Source organism: Plecotus auritus, assembly GCF_963455305.1.
Source record: "Plecotus auritus genome assembly, chromosome: 8".
In the NCBI taxonomy this organism is placed as follows: domain Eukaryota; kingdom Metazoa; phylum Chordata; class Mammalia; order Chiroptera; family Vespertilionidae; genus Plecotus; species Plecotus auritus.
Window position 1 is genome coordinate 38,265,421 of NC_137782.1, and position 25,826 is coordinate 38,291,246.

Consider the following 25,826-nt stretch of genomic DNA (forward strand, 5'->3'; position numbering starts at 1 on the left):
ACATAAAGCTTGGAAAATTCTCCTATAGGTTCCAGACAGCTAAATTTCACTTATGCACACTACCAAGAGGTGTATTTAAATAAAGAAATGCCAGGTTAAATTTTATCAGAACTAAGTGAAATATATTCTTTTATATACTTTGGGAAGGTCAGAAGCTGACCATCAGTTATAAGTGGAGACCTATATTGCAATTGAAAAACTATTTCCAAATATTTAGTTTCTAATAAACAAAGTGTCACTGGAGGGTGATTATGACAAAGCATGACAAAAAGTTTATGGGCTTTGGAATTCAAATATCTCTGAATGTATTGCATTTATGTCATTCACTAGCTGTGTGCTCTTTGGCCTCTCAAAGCCTCTGTTTCCTCAGCTACAAATTGAAACTAATGATACCTGTCTTTCAGAGCATTATCCTATCTAATAAAAGAGTAATATGCAAATTGACCATCACTCCAACACACGAGATGGCTGCCCCCATGTGGTCAAAGATGGCTGCCCCCATGTGGTCAAAGATCCTGCCCCCATGTGGACACAAGATGGCCACCACAAGATGGCCAGCAGGGGAGGGCAGTTGAGAGGGACCAGGCCTGCAAGGGAGGACAGTTGTGGGCGATCAGGCCAGCAGGGGAGGGCAGTTGGGAGGGACCAGGCCTGTAAGGAAGGGCAGTTGGGGGAGATCAAGCCTGCAGGGAAGGGCAGTTAGGGGTGACCAGGCCGGCAGAGGAGGAAAGTTGGGGGCGACCAGGCCTGCAGGGCAGGGCATTTGGGGGGAACCCATGCCTGCAGGGGAGAGCAGTTGTGGGGGAGCAGGCCTGCAGGGGAGGGCAGTTAGGGGCAAACAGGCTGGCAGGGGAGCAGTTAGGCATCAATCAGGCTGGCAGGGGAGTGTTTAGGGGGTGATCAGCTGGCAGGCAGAAGCGGTTAGGGGCAATCAGGAAGGCAGGCACGTGAGCAGTTGAGAGCCAGCAGTCCTGGATTGTGAGAGGGATGTCCGACTGCCCGTTTAGGCCCGATCCTACTGGGATCGGGCCTAAACGGGCAGTCGGACATCTCTGGAGGGGTCCCAGATTGGAGAGGGTGGCAGGCTGGGCTGAGGGACACCCCTACCCACCCCCCCCATGCATGAATTTCGTGCACCAGGCCTCTAGTAAGAAATAATGAGATTATGTATCTAAAGTGCCTATCACAGTGTCTGCACTTGATAGGTCCTCAATAGTGTTAACTGTGGTTATCAAGAAAGTACTTATAAAGTAGACTACAATATAATAGCACTATCAGAACATAACCTGCTCAATACAATGAGTTTAAAATTATTGTGCTAGTAATAATAATTGACATTTACTTAGTCTTTATTCTATTGCAATCCTGGATTGTGTGTTTTCTGCATTATCACATTTAATCTCCACAGCAGTCCCACAATTTGGATGTTGTTATCCCCATTTTAGAGAGCAGGAAAATGAAGCTTAGGGAGAAGAAATGAAATGCTTGAGGTTATGTGGCTATTAAGTGCAAAAAATGACCTGGAATCTAGGTCTAGTCTGAATCAAAAGTGCAGGCTCTAACTACCAGGTTTTACCACCTCTTACTTAGTTATACAGTCTGAAAAAAACACACAAAGAAAAAGAATCCCTTGTTAGATACAATGATCCTATTCAACCTTTAGCAAAGTTAAAACATGTTGCTTCTCAAAGGCTTTAGTTAATGAATAGGAAATAAAACATTCAAACTTTAAGCTCTGACTTTGTGAATTTTCCTGAAATGAAAAAAACCCATGGCTGTATCATCAGGTCACAATTGCCATCACATGTAATCCATTTCTTACTTGTTTTGCGTCTGGTTAGCCTCAAGTTCTTTTTCACCTGTATCTTTGAAATGCACTCTACATGCGTTATGAACAGCACACCCAGAAACATATCTTGGCATTAAAATTCCATGAAGTCCATGTTGGGAATCAGATTACTACCCTTATTTTTAGCTCTCAACATTGCACTCTTTCCATTGCACTTTTAAATATTTAGTGATAAAGTGATATTGAAAATAGCTCTTCTAGCCAAATAAAAATCCTAACTTTGGTTTAATCAAGGCAGACCCATTGAGTGGCATTAATATAATTACATTACTGAGGCAGCTACCAGCCTGTGCCTCTCTTTTTCCTCTCAGTTTAGGACTACCCTCATTTGCTGCTATATTTATCTGCCTTCTTGGCCATAAAAGGCTGGCTGTGTGGCTCTGACATTCTACTGCCTGACCACATGCATTATTTTTGAACTGGCCCCCAGGGTCCTGTCTTTAGCCCTGCCTCTTAACTTTTTCTGGGATTCAAACTACGTGGGTTTTTCATCTCTCATCCAGTCCTACAACCACGTTGGAACATTTTTACCACCGTCACTCTTTTGGAAACTGGTAAGTGTGACATTGAGACAGAAAAATGCTCTAGATATTTTATGTGCTTAACAGTACTATGGTGTGTGTGTGGTTTCTTACTATCTTCTGAGCTCAGCAGTTTTCTCAAAGAGATGTCAGAATAGCAGAGAAATAGGAAAGTGCAGCCCCTGGGAAGGAAGACAAGAGCAACAGAGTGCCAGTTTTTGCTGGCACAGCTATTCTCTCAGCTCATTGTATTATTTTTAAATCAAGCTACCATTCCTGGAAATAATGGCTGTCTCAGATGGAACTGTAAGTGTGAGTCAGGTACTCTTTACAATTGAGTGGTTTGGTTGAAATCTGGAATGGAGATGCGGTGACAGGAAATCATGTACTTTCTATCCTTCCTACGCCTACAGTATTCCCTGATTACAAATCAGACCTAAAGGAGGTAAATTAACTCTGAAGTCACTAGTTTCTCAGTGATTTTGCTCTGACATTGCCGTGTAGGTAAATGTAAGAGTGCATTATTATGATATTCCTGACTTGAAAATGATCAGACAGTATTTCAGAGGCAACATAGATCTCCACATAATAACCCTGAAGTTAATTTAACACTTTCTGTGAATAATTTTTATCAGCTTTTGGCCTCTAATGCCTGTACAAAAGTATCATATCTGGATTTCAACTGTGGGGTTAGCATTTCTTCCTAAATTCCTAAATTATTTTCCAGCAGAAAATGCAGGTCTTAGAGGAACAGAAGACAAACCACCTTTCCTCCCCACATATTCTAGATGTCTTGTGTTGGGGATAATCCTTGCTTACTGATGAAGAGACAGTAGTTGTACCTTGATTCCAGAGGTCAGAGCTGTGACGATCAGCTCTGTTAACTTAAAGCCAAACTCTGTATACTTGTAATTCATTATCTATGTGCTTGGAATATTAAGTCTTATTAAAAATAAATATATTGGGGGAAAATAGAAATCAAGTGGAAAATGTAATTGGGGCAAGATACTTAAACATTTTATTTTGTGAAAAGAACAGCATTTCAAGTCATCCGAATTGTGAATTTAGCTTATAACATAATACATAGGAAGGTCATTAATTATTTATTTGAATCTCATTCTAATAACATTTGCCATGTTGCAATGCAGTATGTATCATTACAGAAATATCTAATATCTTTATAACTTCCAAACATGATATACTTTTATATTAATATATTATAACCCTTTTGTTTTATCAAAATTTATGTAATAATTATTAATTACACATGATAATTATGTATATTTTAGAACAGAAAACAGCAATCTATTTAAGGGGTGAAGCAAAGTTGCTTGCTAGTCGCTCTTTTTTTCCTCTTGGGAAATGCGATGTAGACTGATATCCTTCATGAGCCTGAAGATAAATATTTCTGGAGTGAAGTTTATTGGATTTTCTTCTCTAGGGAATACATGCTGACTTTTTAAATAGTTTAAATAAAAGTAGATTTAAACTTTGACAAAAAATATGGCAAATTTTGAAGGATTTACTCCTCATTTAGAACTTAAAGAAAAGGTTTTGGAAAAAATGACTATTTTACTTGTGAAATTTAAAAAGAACACAGGAAATGCATTAAAGTTGGAATGGGGACTCCATAAAACTATTGCTACATCCGGGGTTGTCAGTGTGGCTGGTAGACTTCTGTCAGTGGCCAGATTATTCAAGAAAACTAATGAAATCTCCCTACTCTATGCTACGCAAACATATTTAACTTTCAGTAGAACTGTTGGCTCAAGTTCCCAATGAAAATTGCTACACTGATGACTGACTTCTTTATGTTAGAGAATTAGAAACCTTCATATTCTTAATGGAGCAAATTTTTCTGGTTTGACACTATACCTTTTTTAAATATTTGTGAGATTTGAGAGAGCTCGCTATACAATATAAGCACACTCCAGGGTTTAGTCTTTGGACTTCCTTTTCCATTTACAATCATTCTCTCTCTCTTTCTCTCTCTCTCTCTCTCTCTCTCTCTCTCTCTCTCTCTCTCTCTCCCTCCCTCCCTCCCTCCCTCCCTCCCCCTCTCTCTCCCTATCTCTCTCTCTCTCTCTCTCTCTCTCTTTTATTTTGTATTTTTTATTTAAATATCATGTGTAAGCTGGTGACTCCCAATTGTCGGTCTTCATCCTGGACCTTTACCCTGTACTCCAAAGTCACATACCCAACTTTCCATTTTACATCTCCACTTGGATGTCTAGCAGGTATCCCAAATGTAGAATGTCTTAAATCAATCTTCTATTTTTCAATCCAAACTGCTGCTTTCTTACAATCTTGCCTATCTCAGTTAATAGCAACTTCAATCTTGCAATTATGCAAAAACCTTGGAGTCATTTCTCACTCTTTTTCTTTCATATCCCAAACTCAGCAAATACTATTGGTTCTACCTTCAAAACATGTGGGAGTCTGATCACTTCTCACACTTCCACTGCTGCCACTATCATCTCTAGCCTGGACTAATGCAATGGCCTTTATATTAATTTGTTAGAGCTCCCATTACAAAGTACCATAGTCTGGGTGGCTTAAACATCAGAAATTTGTCTTACAATTCTGGAGGCTAGAAATCTGAGATCAAGGTGTTGGCAGAGTTGGTTTTTCTGAGAAGGTCACGTTGGATTTCCACTCAGGGCACTTGCCCTGGTTGCAGGCTCGATCCCCAGGAGGGAGCGTGCTGGAAGCAGCCGACAATGATTCTCTCTCAAAGTTGATGTTTCTCTCCCTCTCTCTGAAATAATAAAAATATATATTAAAAAAAAAAAGTTCTGAGGAAAAGCACAATAGCCAGGAAAGGGAAACTTTGTAAAAACTGAATATATATGAAAGGAAGGAAGGAAGGGGGAAAAGAGAAGAAGGGGAGGGGAGGAGAGAAAGAAGAAAGGAAAAAGAAAGCTGCACAAGGACAGCTGGCCATGAAGTAGAAAGTTCACTGAGTAACCAGTTAAGCTATATTTCACATCATTTTCCATTTACTCTTTGGAAAAGATAAGAGTATTAATGTTTACACATTGGTTTTGATTACTTCTATAGGATTTGTTCCTTAATAATTTACTCAAACAATTGTTGCTTTCTTATAGGTTGCCTGGTTCCCTGGGGGTTCATGATGTCTCTGCCGTTTTATCAGAAATTGCATGAGCACTATGATCGCAGCTACCGTAACAAGGACCTTCGCACCACCTTGAGCCAGTACCATGAGCAGGAGAAGAAAAGTTCTGCCATCTACACACATGGCTCAACGGCCTACAGCAGCCGCTCATTGGCTGCGCACCGCCAGGAATCCCAGGCCTTTAGCCAGGCGTCATCGTCATCGGCCTCCTACCTGCAGCAGGCGTCCCAGGCCACCACCGAGTCCTCCCTGGCGTCTGCAGTCAGTCGGAAGGCGGCCTCAGCCTACGATTATGGCTACTCCCACGGGTATGTCAGAAGCAGCCTTCCAACCTTAGGGCAAAGGCTCATTCTTCAAATACCCCCCTCCCACATCACGTTTTCTTTTCTTCTTAAATCTGGCATCCCTGCATTTAAACCAGATGTGGAGCAAGTGTGTGTATTTGGGAGGCCTGGGACCTCTTATTTCCCTTCACCCCATCTCTTTAAGTTTCACAAAGTGCTTCACAGTCACCTTGAGGAGCCTTGCTTGATTCTTAGAAGCAGATACGGTTTGCCACAGGTTGCATTCATAGCAGAGAGCCAGAAATACCATTTTGACACTCACAACAGGTTTCCTGGCTTTCAGAATGTTTCTACTTAGATGAGAAGGCAGTAGAGAACTTAAAATTCACAGGTCACAGGAGTCCACACCTCCGCGAAGATGGGTTCCAGTTATTCAATATCTGAAAGCCAGTGTTAAAATTCAGCACTGTTATTCAGGCAGCAGATATTTTCTTCAGCTGGAACATTTTATTAAAACACTAGAGGCCTGATGCACGAAGATTCGTGCAAGAATGGGTCTTCTTTCCCCCGGCTGCCAACACCGCCTTCGCTCCGGCCCAGAGCTGCCTTTCTGCCTTCCCTCGCTGCCCAGAGGCCCAGAGCAGCTGGAGCGGTGCGGAATGCCTGGTTATTGCCATGGCGATGACGCAAGCGTCCCGCCCCCGGCTGCTCGGTGCCTGCATATGCAAATTAACCGGCCATCTTTGTTTGGTTAATTTGCATACTCACTCCTGATTGGCTGGTGGGCGTAGTGAAGGTACGGTCAACTTGCATCTTTCTCTTTTATTAGTGTAGATGTCCTACTTCACTCACTCAACCGAAGAATACCAGGAACAAACCTGGAGTCCCACAGAATTAGATTTATCAACCCATTTCAAAGAAAGAGTTACTATAGGATTCTAGAAAGAGTGAAATTTAGATGCAAGTCTGGTCTGCAAAGGGAACCCAGGATGCTGTTTTTTGGAAACAGTGAAGTTGAGGGAAGCATGGACTGTCCTATTAAACCCCTTATGTGGAATCAGCTCTGGGGCTGGGGATCAAGCTGCTTTTCTGTGTCAACAGCTCCTGAGGTCTTCCAGGCAAGAGTGCGATGTCACATTCTTACTGATAAAATTTCAAACAGCAACCTAGTAGTCTTTATATTAGAGAAAAAAGTTTCAGTGGTCACTCAAAGAAGGGAGTTGCCATGACACCTTATACCAGTAGTGTTCCTTGGGAGAAATGTTTCCTGTGACTTTGCTGTTGGCTACTCTGTCTGTTGTTGCAGTCTGCTGAGTAGATATTTACTTTCTCAGTCCAAGCTAATTTTAATTTTTTCAATACCCAGAATGAAATGTTTTATGGGATTAAAGCCCCCTGGCAAGATGCATGTGATTTCATTAAAAATCAATCTATTGTCCTCACAAAGAATTGCTGAACTTTAACAGTGGGCTATGTGGTAAATAAGGACCTGCTGCTTCAAATTCTTTCCAAACCATCTGACATAGGTTGCATCTTTGTTCTAAACATAATGAAATTTTAAGTCTTACAAAATTTGAGCCCACAAAATATCTGTTAGGACACCTGGAAAAGGCATGTATTTCTGGAAATTAAAATAGTTATTGAGGAAATAACACAGTGGTTTGTATGAACAGAAGTGAAGAAGGCTTCTGAAGGCAGAAATTCCTGATTTCCTATTGGGATTAAGTAGCACCTGATGTAGGCCTGTCATTTCATGGGCACTGACAGTGACCTCCTGGGAGCTTCTGCTATGTTCGGTAACAGAGCCAGAGTCCGGTGGGGTTTACCTGGAATGTATGATGTCAACATTCTTAAATTCCATTTAATACGGAACAGGCTCATTTTGCAATCTCACTTTCATGAGTCATATTCTGCCATAGGATATTCATAAGGATCTCAAATTGGCTGCAAATGTGGAAATATTGTCACTGAGAGAAATTCATTTCTTTTAGCACTTGCTTCAAATGAACTGCCTTGCAAAGGAAAGTTGGGAGGAATTAACATGATCTGTATGTAATAGCATCATTTTGCTCTCCTGAACAATATCCCACAGATATGTTTAATAACCTCATTTAGGAAAGCAGCTGTCTTATAAAAGAGGAGGGTTGTATTTGAAATATCCATTTTCCTGGACTATCTGTTCTGAGTCTATAGAAGATGGTATTTAATTATCATACCATTGTTAATGTAACTCCTTGTGTACTTACTGAATTTTCCTAATGCTGTAGAATCTATAGAATTTATGAATTTGTATAGTTGTGTTCTTTACTTCTTCAACTCTACTAGTATTGCTAAATTTTATGTTAAAATTATTTCAGTTTTACACAGTTTTAACCACATATGCAGTATTTATATTTATTCATAATCTGATCTATTACAACAAACATTAGTAATTAAACTTTTGAGAATTTTTATATTTTATTCAGAAAACATTTGCTCTATGTAATCATTGGAAGACTTAGCCATTTTAGCTATAAAGAGTCTCACATAATAAGCTTTCTATAGGAAACAGTACTGTAATTATTTTTCTATAGTCAACCTCATATCTTGTTACTTCCTACTATGTATGTACAAGTATTTATGTAGGTAGGTATTTATTAATGGCTTTCTGTATTTGAATAACTCATACTTCTTGGTAAAAATATGTTAACCTAGAAATGAGAAGGAAGAAAATGCCAATATTTTTCCTTTGTATAATGCAATGTAAAAGAAAAGAAAGCCAATCTAATTCTGGGAATATTTTAATCTTTCTTTTTTTAGACCTAGAGCTAATACGTGCAGATAATATTTCTTGAACATTTCAAAATCTTCATAGTTCCTATAGGTCCTATTTTAGCCTTTTTAAAGTAGAGCAACTTTTTCCTGCTAAGTGAAATATCTCTCTTTGGATTGTGGTCAGTTGTTTCTTAAAACCGGTAGGGTTGGAACTGCAATTCTGTGGACTATGTATAAGCACTAGGTGTGATCTAATTTTAGCCTCTGCTTTGTAGTTAGATGTCTAGTGTTAAAGTGGAAACTGGAGATTTATACTGTGCTCAGGCGTTGGCTGACCTCAGTTTTAAGAACAATGGCTCATCCAGAGTCAGTGTGGTTATACCAATTGCATTCCAAGCCAAGGGTTATAAAATAAATTCTGGAGGCTTATTCTAAATGCCTTTATTATTAGTCACAGTGACAAAAGAAAGTAATTCAGGAAAACAAAATGATACACAATTACTGTTTTATGCTAGCAATCCACAAATATTATCAGGGACTAAAAGAGAAATGGTACTCATGGCCACTTTATAACCACTAGGCAAAGGTTCTTAAACTCTGTCCATAAATAGGTTTCAACCAAGTCTTGGATGATCTGAAATTATGTGCAAAATTAGGCACAGATGAGAATTTTTTTGCTGTAGCTTTTATCAGATTCTCGGAGAACTTTGTGACTCATCAATGCTCAGAAACACTGCACTAGAAAGTCAACACATGTACCAGACAGCCCAGTGCATGACCTGAGGATCCCTTTCCTAATGCCAATAGTATAAGGAGTTGGGATGAAATAAGGCAGATGTATACAGATAATATGGCAATATGGAAAATACATTACCTTCTTTTCTTTTCAGTAAGCTGGATCACACATTAAGGTGGAAATAATAGCCCTGGACGGAGTTGCCAAGTGGTTAGAGCATTGGCCCGTGCACTGAAGGATAGACTGTTCAGATTCCTGGTCAAGGGCGTGTACCTGGGTTGCAGGTTCCATCCCTGGCTCTGGTCGGGCCATGTGCAGGAGGCAACCAATCAATGTGTCTCTCTTGCATCAGTGTTTTCTTTCTCTCTCTCTCCCCCTCCCTCCCTCCCTCCCACTCTCTCTAGAAATCAATGGAAAAAATATCATCAGGTGAGGATAAAAAAATATGGAAATAAACAATATTTTGTTATTCTTGATAAGTAGGAATGAATAACTTAAAAAAACCAGTAACAACATAGCACAGTTCTTATTTTTTTATTTTATTTTATTTTATTTTTAATTGTTTGAAGTATTACAAATAGTAGTACATATGTCTAGTTTTTTTCCCCCCCATTGACCTGCCCCCACATAGCACAGTTCTTAGATGATAGAAGGATTTAGGGATGTCTCAACCCTCTGTGGTAATGGTAGACATTTAATTGTCTGATTCTAAACAAATTAAAATTCAGTCCATATAATGTAATTAACATAGCATCCTCTGTACCACTATATCTTTATATTAGCCCTGAGAAGTAGAAATTCTTATCCTTACTTTACAAAAGAGAAAATTAGAGACCAAAAAGATTAAATGACCTTCCTTACACTAAGAAGGGATGGAACAGCAATTTGACCCCCTCTAGGAACGTTCCCCACCCCTTTCCATGGGAACATGATGCCAGTTAATGGTCAGCAACCCCCCTTGACCACACTGCCACCAGATTTTTCTTGAACCATCAATATATAGGTTTTTGTTATACTTCTTTATTTGCCCTTTTCCTGGAGAAGCCATTAAACACCAAAATAACCAAGATTTCGAGCAGGGAACAATAGACAGAAAGGCACAAATTCTAAGACAAAAAATCCTAGGGCATTTATTAATGCCAAGCCTGGAACCTTACCGATTCTTTAACTTGTCACTTAGAATCATACATAGAGACTCACAAGGGACTCTGGTAGGTACCAGTTCAGGGATGAGAAAATTGAGGCCTCAGTGACTTGTCCAGGGAACTGCCTAACTTTAAATTGTGCCCCTTATCTATACTCATGTCCTGCTAATCAGCTCCCTCTGTTATTGCCCTGATAATCTCTTTTGGAATTACTAGAGTTTGCAAAAAACATGCTAATGCTCAAACTGATTCTAATTCAGACACAAGATACCAGTGCTAAAAATAGAGACCACTAAACACAGAAACACCTACCTTTTATAGGTGGATCTGATAATGGTAAGGTCTGAGAGGGGCCTGAAAACTTGCTTTATCTCCCACTGCAATGGAGTTTAAAAAGATGTTACCAAAGAAATCCACTGCCTTGTGGACATTTTTGTGTCTTGATTTCAGCGATTGGTATCAGTTTAGTGTCCATTTTCTACATATCCATTTCTAGATGTTATATTGGGAAGTACATAATCTTTGAGGTCAACAGGCCCATGTATACAGTAGTCCTCCCTTATCATCAGTTTTGCTTTCCACAGTTTCAGTTACCCGTAGTCAACCCCCATCCAAAAATATTAAATAGAAAATTTCAGAAATAAACAATTCATAAGTTTTATTTTATTTTTTTCTTTCTTTCTCTTTAAAAAATTTTTATTTTTGAGATTATTACAGATGTTCCTCTTTTTTACCCTCATTGCTCCCCTCCACCCAGTTCCTGCCGTGCCCCAGGCCTTCACCACCCTATTGTCTGTGTCCATAGGTAATGCATATATGCATATAAGATCTTTGTTTAATCTCTTCCCGTCCCCCCCCATCTCCCTTCCTTCTGAGAATCATCAATCTGTTCCATTTCCATGCCTCTGATTCTATTTTATTCACCAGTTTATTCTGTTCATTAGATTTCTTATTCATTTATTTTGATTTTTAGATTCAATTGCTGATAGGTATGTATTTGTGCCATTTTGTTGTTCTTTTTTTTTTTTTATCTTTTCCTTTTTTTTCTTCTTCCTCTTCTTAAAGAATACCCTTCAACATTTCATATAATACTGGTTTGGTGATGATGAACTCCTTTAGCTTTCTCTTGTCTGTGAAGCTCTTTATCTGACCTTCAATTCTAAATGATAGCTTTGCTGGGTAGAGTAATCTTGGTTGTAAGTTCTTGCTATTCATCACTTTGAATATTTCTTGCCATTCCCTTCTAGACTGCATAGTTTCTTTTGAGAAATCAGCTGACAGTCGTATGGGCATGCCCTTGTAGGTAACTAATTGCTTTTCCCTTGCTGCTTTTAAGTTTTTCTCTTTGTCTTTAGCCCTTGGCATTTTAATTATGATGTGTCTTGGTGTGGTCCTCTTTGGGTTCCTCTTGTTTGGGATTCTTTGTGCTTCCTGGACTTGTAAGTCTTTTTCTTTCACCAGGTGGGGGAAGTTTTCTGTCATTATTTCTTCACATAAGTTTTCAATATCTTGCTCTCTCTCTCTTCTGGCACCCTCATAATGCAAATATTGGTACACTTGAAGTTGTCCCAGAGGCTGCTTATACTACCTTTATATTTTTGGATTCTTTTTGCTCTTCTGGTTGGGTATTTTTTTCTTCCCCATATTTCAAATCGTTGATTTGATTATCAGAATCCTCTTCTCTACTGTTGAATCCCTGTATATTATTCTTTATTTCTCAGTCAGTGTATGCTTAATTTTTGACTGGTCTTTTTCCATTTTTTTTTTTTTTTTGGAGGATTCTTGAAGATTCTTGAAGATTCTTGAGTAACCTTAAAACCGTGGTTTTGAACTCTATATCCAATAGTTTGCTTTCTTCCATTTCTTTCATTTGTGACCTGTTTCTTTGTCTCCACAATTTGGCTGCTTTCCTGTGTTTGTTCCTATGTATTGGGTAGAGATGTTATGTCTCCTTGAGTTGATAGAGTGGCCTTGTGTAGTACGTGTTCTAAAGGGCCCAGTGGCTCAGCCTCCCCAGTCACCTGAACTGGGAGCTCTAGGTGCACCCCTTTGTGGGCTGTGAGTACAGTCTTGATGTAGTTGAGACTTGATTGCTGTTGGTATCGCTGGGAGGAATTGACCTCCAGGTCAATTGGCTGTGAGGACCAGCTGTGACTACAGTGAGAGAGCTGCTGTGCAGGAGACACTCCTATGGAGCAGGACTTGCTTCAGTGGGGCTTTGGTGCTCACTGAGTCTGCCCCTTGAGTGTGTCGCTTATGGATGTGTAGAGTTGTAATCTGGTATGGTCTAACACTGACCACTGGGTCGACTGGCTCTTGGGTGTCCAGGGAGGTGCAAAGTCAGCCACTGCCTGGGGCCGCCCAGCAGGAGCTACAGAGAAATCTGCAAATTCCTCCTCTTTGTATCAGGTTTGGAAGTGCCCAGATGAGGCCCAGCTATGAAGTAAGGTGCTGGTGCCGGGTCTTGGGCCTTTTATTGATAGGTTTGGGGCTCTCAGACCCAGCTGCAACTTGTTTTGAGAGATTTTAGCCTGAGCAAGGACAGGCCATTCATATTCAAAAGCCACTGCACAGAGCTTGTGTGGTGTTATAAATTGGATGAGGCAGGGTCTTAGAGAATCACCAGAGCAGAGCAAACAGAAATGGCTGCCAGTCAGCTCTGCAACCAGGAAGGTCCCAGCATAGGAACAATGATCCCTGTGAGCACCTCCTTCTTGGAGAAAGCCTCCCCTGAGTTCCTGCCCCAATGCCAGACAATCTAGTTCCTCCTCGTATGTGTCTGTGTTTCCCAGAGCCTCGTCCTGGTGCTGGAGCTCAGAGGGAGCAGGACCTTGTAAGTTCAGTTCATGGTGCCGGCCTTTTAAGAGCAACAGCTGGGTCTCCAGCAGCTTTTATGTCACTGAGCCCCAATCTGCACTGGTTTTTATAGCCCGTAGTTCTTACTGCCCATAGGGACTTCTTTTCCAGCTCTGGGACCCTGGGCTGGGGGTCTGGTGTGGGGCTGGGACCCCTTGCTCCTTTGGGTGGCTTCCACAGAGACCATCTCCCTCCCGATTAAAAAAGCGGCCCACGTGGGTGCGGGACCAGCCTGTTCCGCACCTCCGCACCTCCTCCCAGTCTCAGTGTGCTTTCTTCTTTACTCCTCTAGTTGTAGGACTTCCATTCAGCCAGCTTCCCAGCGGTTCTGGATGATGGTTGTTCTGTATTTTAGTTGTAATTTTGATGTGGTTGTGGGAGGTGGTGAGTACAGGTGTTTACCTATGCCACCATCTTCCTTCTCAACAATTCATAAGTTTTAAATTGCATGCCATGCTGAGTATCGTGATGAAATCTCACACTTTCCTGCACTATCCTATCCAAAATGTGAATCATTCCTTTGTCTGTGTATCCACACTGTATAGTATATAATACCTGCCTGTTAGTCACTTAGTGGCTGTCTGGTTATCAAACTGACTGTCTGGTGTTGTACATAGTTGTGTTCAAGTAACCTTTATTTTACTTAATAATGGCCCCAAACTGCAAAAGTAGTAGTGATGCTGGCAATTCAGATATGCCAAAGAGAAGCTGGGAACTGTTTCCTTTAAGTGAAAAGTTATGTGTATATTAAAAAAAACCTAGTGCAGTATAGTACATAGAGTTTGTTACTATTTGTGGTTCAGGCAGGTACTAGGCATCTTGGAATGTACTTCCTTGGATAACGGGGGTCAACTGTATTTGCAATTAGGCATATGACTTTGGATAAGCTATTTAACCTCTCAGTTTCTTCATCGGTAAAATGAGGAAAAAGATTTTTCCTCAAGTTGGGAGATCTTAAAGAAGTAATCATACATAGTGTTTAGTGTAATTGCTGTCACATGGAGAATACTCAATGAGCTTTAGCTATTGTTGTTTATTCCATCAATAAATATTTGCCCAGTGCCTCCTATGTGCTAAGCACTACTCTAGGTGCTCAGAATAAATTACTGAACAAAACTGGCAAAAATTCCCACCCTTATGGAGCATATATTCTAGTATGAAGAGATAGGCCATAGACAATAAATGTAATTTTAAAAGGCATTATATTTTATATTATGCTAGAAAGTAATAAATGTTATGAAAGCAATAAAAATACAGTAGGGTAAGAGATATCAGGTAGGTGATGTAGGGTACAGGTTGCAATTTTCAATAGGGTGGTTTGGTGTTGTGATATCCAAGCTATGTCAGAAAGTAGCTAATGGATATCGCTGTGAGTTTATCTGGGGGAAAGGAATGCCAGGCATCAGGAACAGCCACTGCAGGCCTTACAGCAAGGAACAGCATCAATACCAGTGAGAGAGCCCTGGCTGGTTTGGTTCAGTGGATGGAGCCTGCAGACTGGAGGGCCCTGGGTTCGATTCCAGTCAAGTGCACATGCCTAGGTTGCGGGCTTGATCCCCAGTAGGGGACATGCAGGAGGCAGCCAAAGAATGATTCTCCCTCATCATTGATTGTTTCTATCTCTCTTTCCCTCTACTTTCCTCTCTAAAATCAATAAAGATATTAAAAAACCCAAAAAACAAAACAGTAAGGGAATAGAGGAATGTGGGAGAGAATAGATGGAAAGATGACCGAAAGGTCATGGGTGGAGCAGGGCCAATCATGTAGGCCCTTGTGGGCCATTGTAAAGGCTTTATTCTGAGTTAAAGGGGCCTGGGGCAGAGTTTTGAGCAGGAGAGTGACATGATCTGACTTAAGTTGTATTGGGATCACTATGACTATTGTGTGGAGAACAAACTATGGGACACAGCAGAGGCAGGTCAGCCAGTTAGGAGGCTAGTGCTATAGTCCAGGCAAGAGCTGGTGATGCATAATAAAAAAGGCTGTGATCAGTGGTCATGTGTTTGGATCTATTAGTTTTAGCCAAATTCTAAATTCCATCAGATTTTTCACAGAGCTTTATGTTCCCTTAAGCTCTTAAGTTCTCTTAAGTTCCCATGGAGTTTGAGGCTGTGAAAAGATCCACTAGATGTTCTGTATACAGTCGATCTTTTGAGACTATCTAGCAGTATGATGATGATAAAACCATTTGTTTATTCTCCATTCTGAAGATTCCAATGAGGTACCTTGTTTTGTTGTTACTGATTTTTATGGTACTTAGTAAGAAAAACACATGAAATGATCATAATTGTATAGAGATTAAAACCCGTCTGTAGATTTAAGTGGCTGAATCTGAATTATGTAAAACTACTGAACCAATAGACTCTTATGGGAAACTAGAGGCTCTGTGCATGAAATTTGTGCTGGTGGGGGGGAGGAGGTCCCTCAGCCGGCCTGTGCCCTCTTGCAGTCCGGGAGCCCTCAGGGGATGTCTGACTGACAGCTAAGCTGTCAGTCGGATATCCTCAGTGCTGCCGCGGAGGCGGGAGAGGCTCCCGCCATCGCCGCTGCACTCATGGCGCTCCCCCATGGGAGCACACTGACCACCAGGGGGCAGCTCCTGTGTTGAACGTCTGCCCCCTGGTGGTCAGTATGTGTCATAGCGACTGGTAGTTCAGCTGTTTGATTGATTTGCATATTAGCCTTTTATTATATAGGATAAGTTTGCTTGAAAGCTGCTATTGTATCATGGTTTTGTATTCTAAAAATAGTCATATAGCCTCTTCTATAAGTAAAAGTATTATTATCCTATATAATAAAAGCCTAATATGCTAAGTGTCTGTTCTTTTGACCGTTCGATCAGTTGCTATTACGTGCACTGACCACCAGGGGGCAGACACTCTGACCGGTAGGTTAGCTTGCTGCTGGGGTCCGGCTGATTGGGACTGGGTGAGACAGGCCAGACACGCCCTGGAGAACTCCTGCAGTCCCTCCCCAGCCTCAGTTGTACACTGGTGGGGTCCCTTGGCCTGGCCTACGGGAATCAGGCTGAAACTGGCTCTCCGACATCCCCTGAGGGGTCCCGGATTGCGAGAGGGAGCAGGCCAGGCCAAGAGACCCCACCAGTGCACAAATTTGTGTACCAGGCCTCTAGCTATACATAAGGAAAAATATATATTGTATATTGGGTATTGTAGCCTGCACCCTATCCCAATATAACACTTTCATTTCTGCTTAAAAATGTTATATTTTGGGTGAATAATCAATACAACAGGTCCTCAAATAATGTTGTTTCATTCATTGTCATTTTGTTATAATGTTGACGAGGAAAAATAAATTGATTCTCAGTCGAAGCTACTGACTGTGTGGAGTTCTCCCCACGTATGTGTGGGTTTTCTCCAAGTATTCCAGTTTTCTCCCACTTCCCAAAGATGTGCACGTGCAGTGAGTTGGCTTGTCTCTATTGTCTCAGTCTGAGTGAGTGTAGGTGTGGGTACTTCTTGCAATGGAAGGGCATTCCGTCCAGGGTGGGTTCTCACCTTGCACCCTGAGCTACCAGGAGAGGCTTTGGCCACCCATGGCCCTGTTCTAGGATATGGATGTTAGAAAATCATTATCTTACTTGTTTTTATTAATCTTTCTTAAATGTCTGTATAGCTCACATTTATTTCAGTACTTAATATTAGAAGTGTTTGAGTCTTTATTTAGAAGTTTAGTGATGTTTTTGTGACCAAAAATATGCTGTAGGAATATAAGAATTATATATAATTCTTATCTATATCAATTAACCTAAGGTAAAATTGATTTTATTATACACTCTTTCACTTAAAGTTGCAGTTTCCAAGGACCTATTGAAGACGTTCAGTGAGGACTTACTGTACAACATTCTGGGATTTGTCTTCCAGAATTTAAGTAACAAGAAATTGACAAGTCGCATTGCTTCCTATTGAGTAGGAGAAGGTCAGAGGAAAATCTAATGCAAGCAGAAAAGCCACTTAGTTCTTTAAAAGGCAGTTAAGTTATGTTCTGAATCCCAAAGATAAACCTGAGTTCCAGGAGAGGAGCTCTCACCAGGCACCAGTCTCCTGCCTCCAGTCTCACTGCTATAAATGTGCAGCTCGCTGGCAGAAAAAGAGTCTCACTTCTGGTGATACCAGTTTCATATAATCAGCAATTTGTAGGTGAATAGGACTGTGGAATGTTAAAGCAGGAAGAGACCCAAAAGTTCACCTAAATCAAACCCCTCCTTTTATAGGCATTTTAACTGAGGCCCAGAAAGACGTGATTCATTCTCTGCTTCCTGTGCAAATACTATTTGCAGGTAAAACTCAAGTTTAGATGATACAACAAACTCTCAGAATGACATTAATCTTCCATAGGCAGGTGAGTTATGCTGTCAGAAGGAAAGCATGTCCTTTAATAGAGTAGGAATGGAATGAGTCAGCTAAAGGTAGAGGAAGGACAAAGCCGTTACCTCCCAGAGCTTGGAGGTGAAATGTTAGCTGTGTTCACTGTTAGCTCTGCCACGCAGTTGGGTGTAACTGAGCTTCGCTGCAGAGATCTCAGGGTTCTGGAAGGTTAAAGGATCCATTGCAACAGGTCTGACCTTTTCCACAGCAGCCTTTCTAAATGAAACAAGAGAAATCAGGAGCACCTCAAATGAGGAAGGTAACTTTCATAAAATGTCTAGTAAACCACAGGGACCATCCCCAAAGTGGAGTAGGATGTGGGTTTCTGGGCTGCTTTGTAAATAAGTTAATAAGACTAACCTTTATAAGCCCTGGACAATGTTTAGTCTGCAGACTTAAGACTCCATAAGGCATCTTCTGCCACCATTGTCAAGTGTCCTGCGTAATATGATTTCTAGGAAATATGAAGTAAATTCTTCCACTTCTGCTTAAAAATAGGTCGTAAGCTAGTCTAGTTAAATTAATTTCTTAAATAGTCAGAAACAGATAAAAACTGAATAGTGTATGTAGATAAGAACCATAAAAAATTTAAATCTTTCAGTGTTTTACCCACCTACCCTTTCTGGAACACATGATTGTTCTACATTCAGGGTGAGAAGTGTTTCAGACCCTCATGGTATTTGCTTTTAGATAAGCTGAGAAGAGTTACTGAAAAGAAGAGTTTAATATTACTTCTCTGTGGAAATTTAAATAATAAAAAAGCAATAAATACAAGAAAAAACTATAGTTATATATATTTTTAACCTCTTCGTTTCTTCATCTGTAAAATAAGGAAAAAGATTGTCCCTCAAGTTGGGAGATCTTAGCTAAAAAAATTTTTTAAACTAAGAGTGAGATTTTTATGGCCATGAGATTGAAATGAAAAAAGGGGGGGGGGGGGAAGCTAAGTGTATGGTAAATAATGCAAAAAATAAAAACAAAAAGCAAAGGGATACTTATTTATTATGACACTACATGTCAGTAAATTTCAAGGGTGATGTTGGTCAAACTAAATTCATGCTTGCCCAGCTGGTGTTGCTCAGTGGTTGAGCATCAACCTATGAACCAGGAGGTCATGGTTCAATTCTAGGTCCGGGCACATGCCTGGGTTTGCAGGCTCAATCCACAGTAGGGGGCATGCAGGAGGCTGCCAATCAATGATTTTCTCTAATCATTGATGTTTCTATCTCTCTCCCCTCCCTTCCTCTCTGAAATCAATAAAAATGTATTTTAAAAAATAAAAATAAATTCATGCTTATAACTTACAAGATACGTTTTCTGCAAAGTGTATTAACACAAGATGGGCTCTTTTCGGTATCCTACATGTCTACTATCTTTGATGTTCTCCTGAGACCTATATAAGTGTCCATATTGGGAAACCAGAGAATGAAAGGTCAATAGAAAGTATTGAGGCTGACATGATGCCAATATCAAAGGAACAGCATAGAACAAAACTGCTCTAATTCAAAAGTATATCCAAAATAACTTTTTCACAAAAGCCTAAAGGAAGTATTTTCTTTCAAGAGGAGGAAATGTGGTTGATAGAAAAGTTGACATGAGAAAACAGAATGTGAACTTCAAGTGCTTGTTCCTGACCCTCCTGGAGGTTTTGAAGGTGAAACAAATGGAACTTCAGATACCAGAAATCCTGAGCAATGATAGCCAAGAAGGGCACTCTTGAGAAGCTGTCCCATGGCTCACTGAGACCACTGCTTCTTTCTCCTTTGGTAAACAGCTGAGCATTTTGTTTATAAGCAACAGTACTAAGCTGTAAATGTATATAAAGATTTTAGTTTTAAAGGGAAATTTTTAGAATAATAAAAACGAGTTCAGCTCTTTAATGGCCACTCAGTAAAGTTTAATGGCAAAACATAGATAATTCAGCAGTCAAAATTAAGCTTTAATTTTTAAGCTTTTTTACATACAGCTGATTCTGGGATGTCTTACCCATCTTTCAGTGCCCAGCTTTTTACAAAGGATTCCCTGATAAGCCCAGACAGAAATTCTCTGTAAGCCTGTGAATTCTAATTTTGTTTGCATTTGTCTTTCTGCTTATCTACCCGCCTTCTTCTGTCCTTCCATCCTTTTTCTATTGACATAATACAACCTGCCAGGGCTGGTAGTATTTACTCCCCTACTAGATATAAAGCTCTCAGAAAACAAGGGTATTTATCTTCATATCTCCCTCCCATCCCAGTGTTAAGCACAGCACAGAATTTTTCACACAGTGAACGCCGAATAACTTTCTGTTGAAAAATGAAATTGCTGTAGAAAGTTCAAAAATAAAACCTGAAAATTTCAGTGGTACTCTAACATATAACACAATCCGAAAGTCTATTGTTCCATAACATTTGAAGTCAACTTATTACTCTACTTTCTAAAGTATCAGCTGGTTTGGATGCTAAGTTTATGGTCAACTTTATAAGGAGCTACGCCATTATTTTCCAAAATAGTTATACCATTTGACATTCCCAAAACAATGTATGAGGAGTCTAGTTTACAAATATTTTTTTTATTCTGTGTCTTGTCTTTTCTTTCTCTCATCAGTGTCTTTCAAAGACCAGCATTTTTAATTTCAATAAAGTTCAATTCTCCAATTTTTCTTTTTGAATCATGCTTCTGGTATTATATCTAAGAACACTTTAGCTAACTCAACACCATAAAGAGTTCCTCTTATCTTCTAAGAGTTTTGTAATTTTAGCTTTTATATTTAAAAATATAATCTATTATGAATTATTTTTTGTGTGTGATGTTGAGTAAAATTATAAATTCATCCTTTGACAAATGGATATACAATAGTCTCAGCACCATTTGTTGAAAAGACTATCCTTTTTATTCATTAAATTCCTTAGCACCTTTGTCAAAAATCAATTGACCATGAATGTAATGGTTTATTTCTGGACTCTCAATTCTGTTCCATTGAACTATATGCCTATCCTTGCAATGTACATTCTTTTTAGACAAATTGCATTGGCTAGAAGCGCCAACAAAATGTTGAATAGAAGTGGCAAGAACAATATTATAGCCTTGTTTCTAACTTTAGGAGGAAAGCATTTAGTGTTTACTATTAGATATGATATTAGCTATAAATTTTTTATAGATGGCCTCAATCTGGTTGAAGAAGTTTCGTTCTATTCCTATTTTGGCAGAAGTTTTCCAAATGAATGAATACTGAATTTTGCCTAGTATTTTTTCTGCATCTATTAATTGATAATGTGGTTTCTGTTTTTTATTCTATTATACTAATTGATTTTTCAAATGCTAAATAAACCTTGCACTCCTGGGATAAACTCCACTTGGTTTTACATGTTGCTGGATTTAGTTTGCCAAAAATTTTTAAAGGATTTTAACCTCTATGTTCATGAGTAACATTGGTCTTAGTTTAAAAATTTTTTCAAATGTTTGTTTTTTAAAAATTGAGAGAGAGAGAGGAAGGGAGAAAGAGAGAAATATTGATTTGTTGTTCCATTTATTTATGAATCCATTGATTGCTTCTTGTAAGTGCCCTGACTGAATATCAAACCTGCAACTTTGGCATATCGGGACTATGCCCTAACCAACTAAGCTACCTGGCTAGGGCACTTTCTTCAGTTTTTATATTAGGTAATAGTGGCCTTATAGAATGAGTTGAGAAGTGTTCCCAACTCATCTGCCTGAAGGCCCTGCATCTGAATTGCCTGGGATCCCTATCCAGAATATTTTGCATTTTTTAACCCCCCAAAAGATTTGGATGCACAGTATATACAAACCATTTATATATATACTAGTATATAGACTGCCTAAATTGTGAACATTAACTTAACAGCAAAGAGTATTTGGAACTATTACAAAAGCACTGCCGCGACCTGCATGGCAGGGTTCGGGGTCTGCAGGAGGGGCCGATGCACAAATGAAAACGCTATATAAGAAATTGAATTTTGGAAGGCATCGGGGGGCCAGGTGGAAACCTCTTTCATGAAGAGGCACACTGAGACCGGTTCGCTCTGCTTTTTTTTTTTTTTTTTTTAAATATATTTTTATTGATTTTTTACAGAGAGGAAGGGAGAGGGAGAGAGAGTTAGAAACATCGATGAGAGAGAAACATCCATCAGCTGCCTCCTGCACACCCCCCACTGGGGACCTGCCCGCAACCAAGGTACATGCCCTTGACCAGAATCGAACCTGGGACCCTTCAGTCCGCAGGCCAGTGCTGTATCCACTGAGCCAAACTGGTCAGGGCCCCTCTCCTTTTATTTACTTTGAATACACATTTGCCCTTTAGCAATGCTTACAGGCAGATCAAAGGTAAAGTTTGGTAAACAATGTAAGGATTATCAGGTCAGGAAATCACCTGGAGCCATTGCAGTCACAGCAGGGCAGTCTTGTGCTGATATTCAGCTCTGCTGAATATCATAGTCCATTGGTCTTCCAATGTCTCTTACATACTTTTATGCTAATTGCTGTTTGCTTTAGCCTCTGGCAAACCACTGCTGTTTTCCCTTGAAACTTAGGGGGGAAAGCCATGAAATTTCTGTAGGACTATTTTTCTCTTATGTCTGTCTAGAGCAGTGGTTCTCAACCTTTCTAATGCCGCGACCCTTTAATACAGTTCCTCATGTTGTGGTGACCCCCAACCATAAAATTATTTTCGTTGCTACTTCATAACTGTAATTTGCTACTGTTAATGAATCGTAATGTAAATATCTGTGTTTTCCAATGGTCTTAAGCTCTACAGCAGCGGTTCTCAACCTGTGGGTCGCCTAAGACCATCGGAAAACACAGATATTTACATTACGATTCATAACAGTAGCAAAATTACAGTTATGAAGTAGCAACGAAAATAATTTTATGGTTGGGGGTCACCACAACATGAGGAACTGTATTAAAGGGTCGCGGCATTAGAAAGGTTGAGAACCACTGGTCTAGAGGGCTTTCTCATTCACTTTAGTTCTAAAGATAAAAGATAATTATAACGTTAGAGATCTAGGATTCTGTGACACGCCCCCCCCCCCCCCCCCCCAGTTAAAACCTTATTTTATAAGTATTTTGAATATTTTAAAGACATTTTTTTGCTATTGTCTGATATTAGGGCTTTTGTTTCAGATTTACAGATTCCAGTCTGATGTTAGAAGATTATTCATCCAAGTTGAGCCCCCAAACAAAGAGAGCCAAGAAGAGCCTTCTCTCTGGGGAGAAGGAAAACTTGCCAAGTGACTATATGGTACCCATTTTCTCAGGACGGTGAGTATGCATTCTGTTCCTGGCCTTGATTATAATAAAGTGGAGAGTAAATGTCAAGTAATAATAATAATAGCAGCTACCATTTATTGAGCATTTACTATATACTATTGAGAAAGGTCTGAAGAACCTTGGAACTCTATGTAGAGGGAGATGTGTTCATTGTTAAAGTCTTTGCCATCACATAGGATGGCTACGTGAGAAAAGAGAATGATCAGGAACTTAAAAAAAAACCAAAAACTGATTTCTATGCCCTAACCGGTTTGGCTCAGTTGATAGAGCATTGGCCTGCGGACTGAAAGGTCCCAGGTTTGATTCCGGTCAAGGGCATGTACCTCGGTTGTGGGCACAACCCCAGTAGGGGGTGTGCAGGAGGCAGCTGATCAGTGTTTCTCTCTCATTTACGTTTCTAACTCTCTATCCCTCTTCCTTCCTCTCTGTAAAAAATCAATAAAATATATTAAAAAAAACTGATTTCTAAAAGGAAGGGAGAGGGAGAGATAAAAAAAATATTAATGATGAGAGAGAATCACCAATTGGCTGCCTCCTGCACACCCCACACTGGGGTTGGAGCCCACAACCCTGGCATGTGCCCTGACCTGGAATTGAAGCTCAACTATCGAGCCACACCAGCCAGGCAGTAACTTAATTCTACTTATGTAACTAGTTGAAATTAGAAAGAGAGTGCTGGATGCTAGTGATTAAATACTATATCTAGTCACTATAAAGTGAAAGAAAGATTCAAAACTCTAAGATGTTGGATGAACTAAAAAACAAAATAAAATGATACGTTTAGGTAAATGAAAAATATCTTGGTTGCCTGTGTGGTTTTAATTATTATTCATTAGGAGGAAAAATGTTAGAAAACATAGACCAAGGAAAAGAATTACATTATAATTTGATGCTTGGCTTATATTTGTTGAATGTAGAATAGATTATTTGAGGTAAATATCAAACAAAATAATCACTGAATCACAGTCTGAGTAATGCCAAATTTCTGTGTTTATAATATAAACATGTTTTTTGAATGATAATAATATCCAAAGGAATCTTGAAAGGAAACTTGTCTGAAACACCAAATTAAAATTTAAGGGGAACTTTATGAGCTTTCCCCTGTTGATTTTCCTTTGAATGGAGGACTATTAACAGAGTTAAGGTGATACTCAAAATGAGGTCATTCTCTCAGGAAAATGCTGTCAGGAAATTCAGTAGGCAATAATGTAGTTATGATTTTTGTTTTCCCGTGTTTTTCTTCCCCCTGCTCTCTGATGGCTCCTTTCTGAATCGTTTCAGAGGCTAATGTCATAATGTCGATTAGGAAGGTAAGGGAATAAATAATATTCTATTTTTAGCCTTTTACTTGATATCTTTGATTTTTTGATATCTGATTTTTAAATGAACTCTCCAGAGAAACATGCTTATATTACTAAGTATGCCTGCCCAGACTTAGAATCTTCACAGTTAGTGTAATATGTACTCACATTTGTTATAGGAGATGGGCAGGGGAGAGGAGTGAAATATTTTACTTTTTGTTTCTGTCCTCACTGTTCTAAAAAATTATTTTAAAACCATCAACCTAGCATTAACCTTCATGGCATGCTTCTCCACCTGTGTGGCATGAAATGAAGCTTTCCACTGTCTTCTCCCACCAAACATTTTGTGTCTTCAAGGCCAGTCTCAAATCATTTATAAAATAAACTGTGATAAAAGAAAATGTGAATTAAAAATAGATCTTACAGGTTTTATTTCCAATTCTCCTTTATTTTTTAAATGGAGTCATCTCCTATATTTATTACTGTTTTGAAAATAATACTTCATAATATGTTGACAGTATTAGCAATCTAAGAGAAGGATGGGAAGGAAATGAACATTTGTTGAGTACCTGTTGGTTTCTGGGAGTCATACTTTATAGAAACTATTTTGCTAAATCCCCAATATAGCCCTAAAGAGGTATTAGTATATCGATTTTTGGAAAAGAAAATCAAGGCTCAGTGACTTGTTACAAGTCTCATGGCTGGTGGTAGAAGAGCTGAGAGTCCCCCTAGCATTGGGCAATGCAACATACATGCACTGTATGTGTATTTTTGGAAAATACAATTTCTTTGCATGGCACTTGAAAATTCTACTTCTTACACTGACATACTTTGAGTTTTCTGTGTCACCACAGGTTTTGAGTTGAGACCGTCAGAGATAATCACAGCATCAGGGAGGTTTTAAATTTATTTTAAATTAGTAGCAGCATATGTTTGTCAGCATGTTAGCATCATATTATTGTACCCAGATTATAGCAGGCTTATCACTGACCTGCATTTATATTTACTTAAAGGCAAATATTCTTGCTGTTCTGGGTCAAAAATATTTTTTAAGTGTACTTGAGTTCTCATGTGAAATACTTAGAGCTTTTTTGAGGTTAAGTTTATTTGTAAATGGAAAAGGCATGGAGACTGTGACTCTATTCTGCCCTTTAGAGCTATGCCAACATGTCCTCAGAAGTAATGTGAGCTTAAAATTAATGTTCTTTTACATAGAGTTATCGCAACTCAGGGCAATACCAGCACTGAATATAATCCATTATTATATATACTAGAGGCCCTGTGCACGAAATTCATGTGGGGTGGGGGGGGGGTCCCTCAGCCTGGCCTGCACCCTCTAGCAATCAGGACCACTGGCTCCTAACTGCTCACCTGCCTACCTGTCTGATTGCCCCTAACCACTCTGCCTGCCTGCCTGATTGTCCCTAACCACTCTGCCTGCCTGATTGTCTCTAACCCCTCTGCCTGCCTGCATGATTGCCCCTAACCACTTGCCTGACTACCTGATCAACCCTAACTGCTCACCTGCCTGCCTGATTGCCCCTAACCACTCACCTGCCTTCCTAATCGTCCCTAACTGCTTACCTGC

The 25,826-nt window shown here is 39.6% G+C and overlaps 1 protein-coding gene across 3 annotated transcripts in view; it reads left to right on the top strand.

Moving 5' to 3' along the window:
* The window catches only part of MYOM1 (myomesin 1), a 153,414-nt gene that overhangs the window by 12,437 nt on the left and 115,151 nt on the right, over positions 1-25,826 (top strand). For 2 of the 3 annotated variants that reach the window (XM_080685527.1, XM_080685528.1), the window contains exons 2-3: positions 5,478-5,814; positions 22,791-22,928. In XM_080685527.1, the coding sequence (XP_080541653.1) occupies positions 5,501-5,814; positions 22,791-22,928 (452 nt within the window). In that variant the 5' untranslated portion in view covers positions 5,478-5,500. Of the gene's footprint in view, positions 1-2,217; positions 2,404-5,477; positions 5,815-22,790; positions 22,929-25,826 lie in introns of those variants that run through there. The other variant, XM_080685529.1, reaches the window with a different exon arrangement.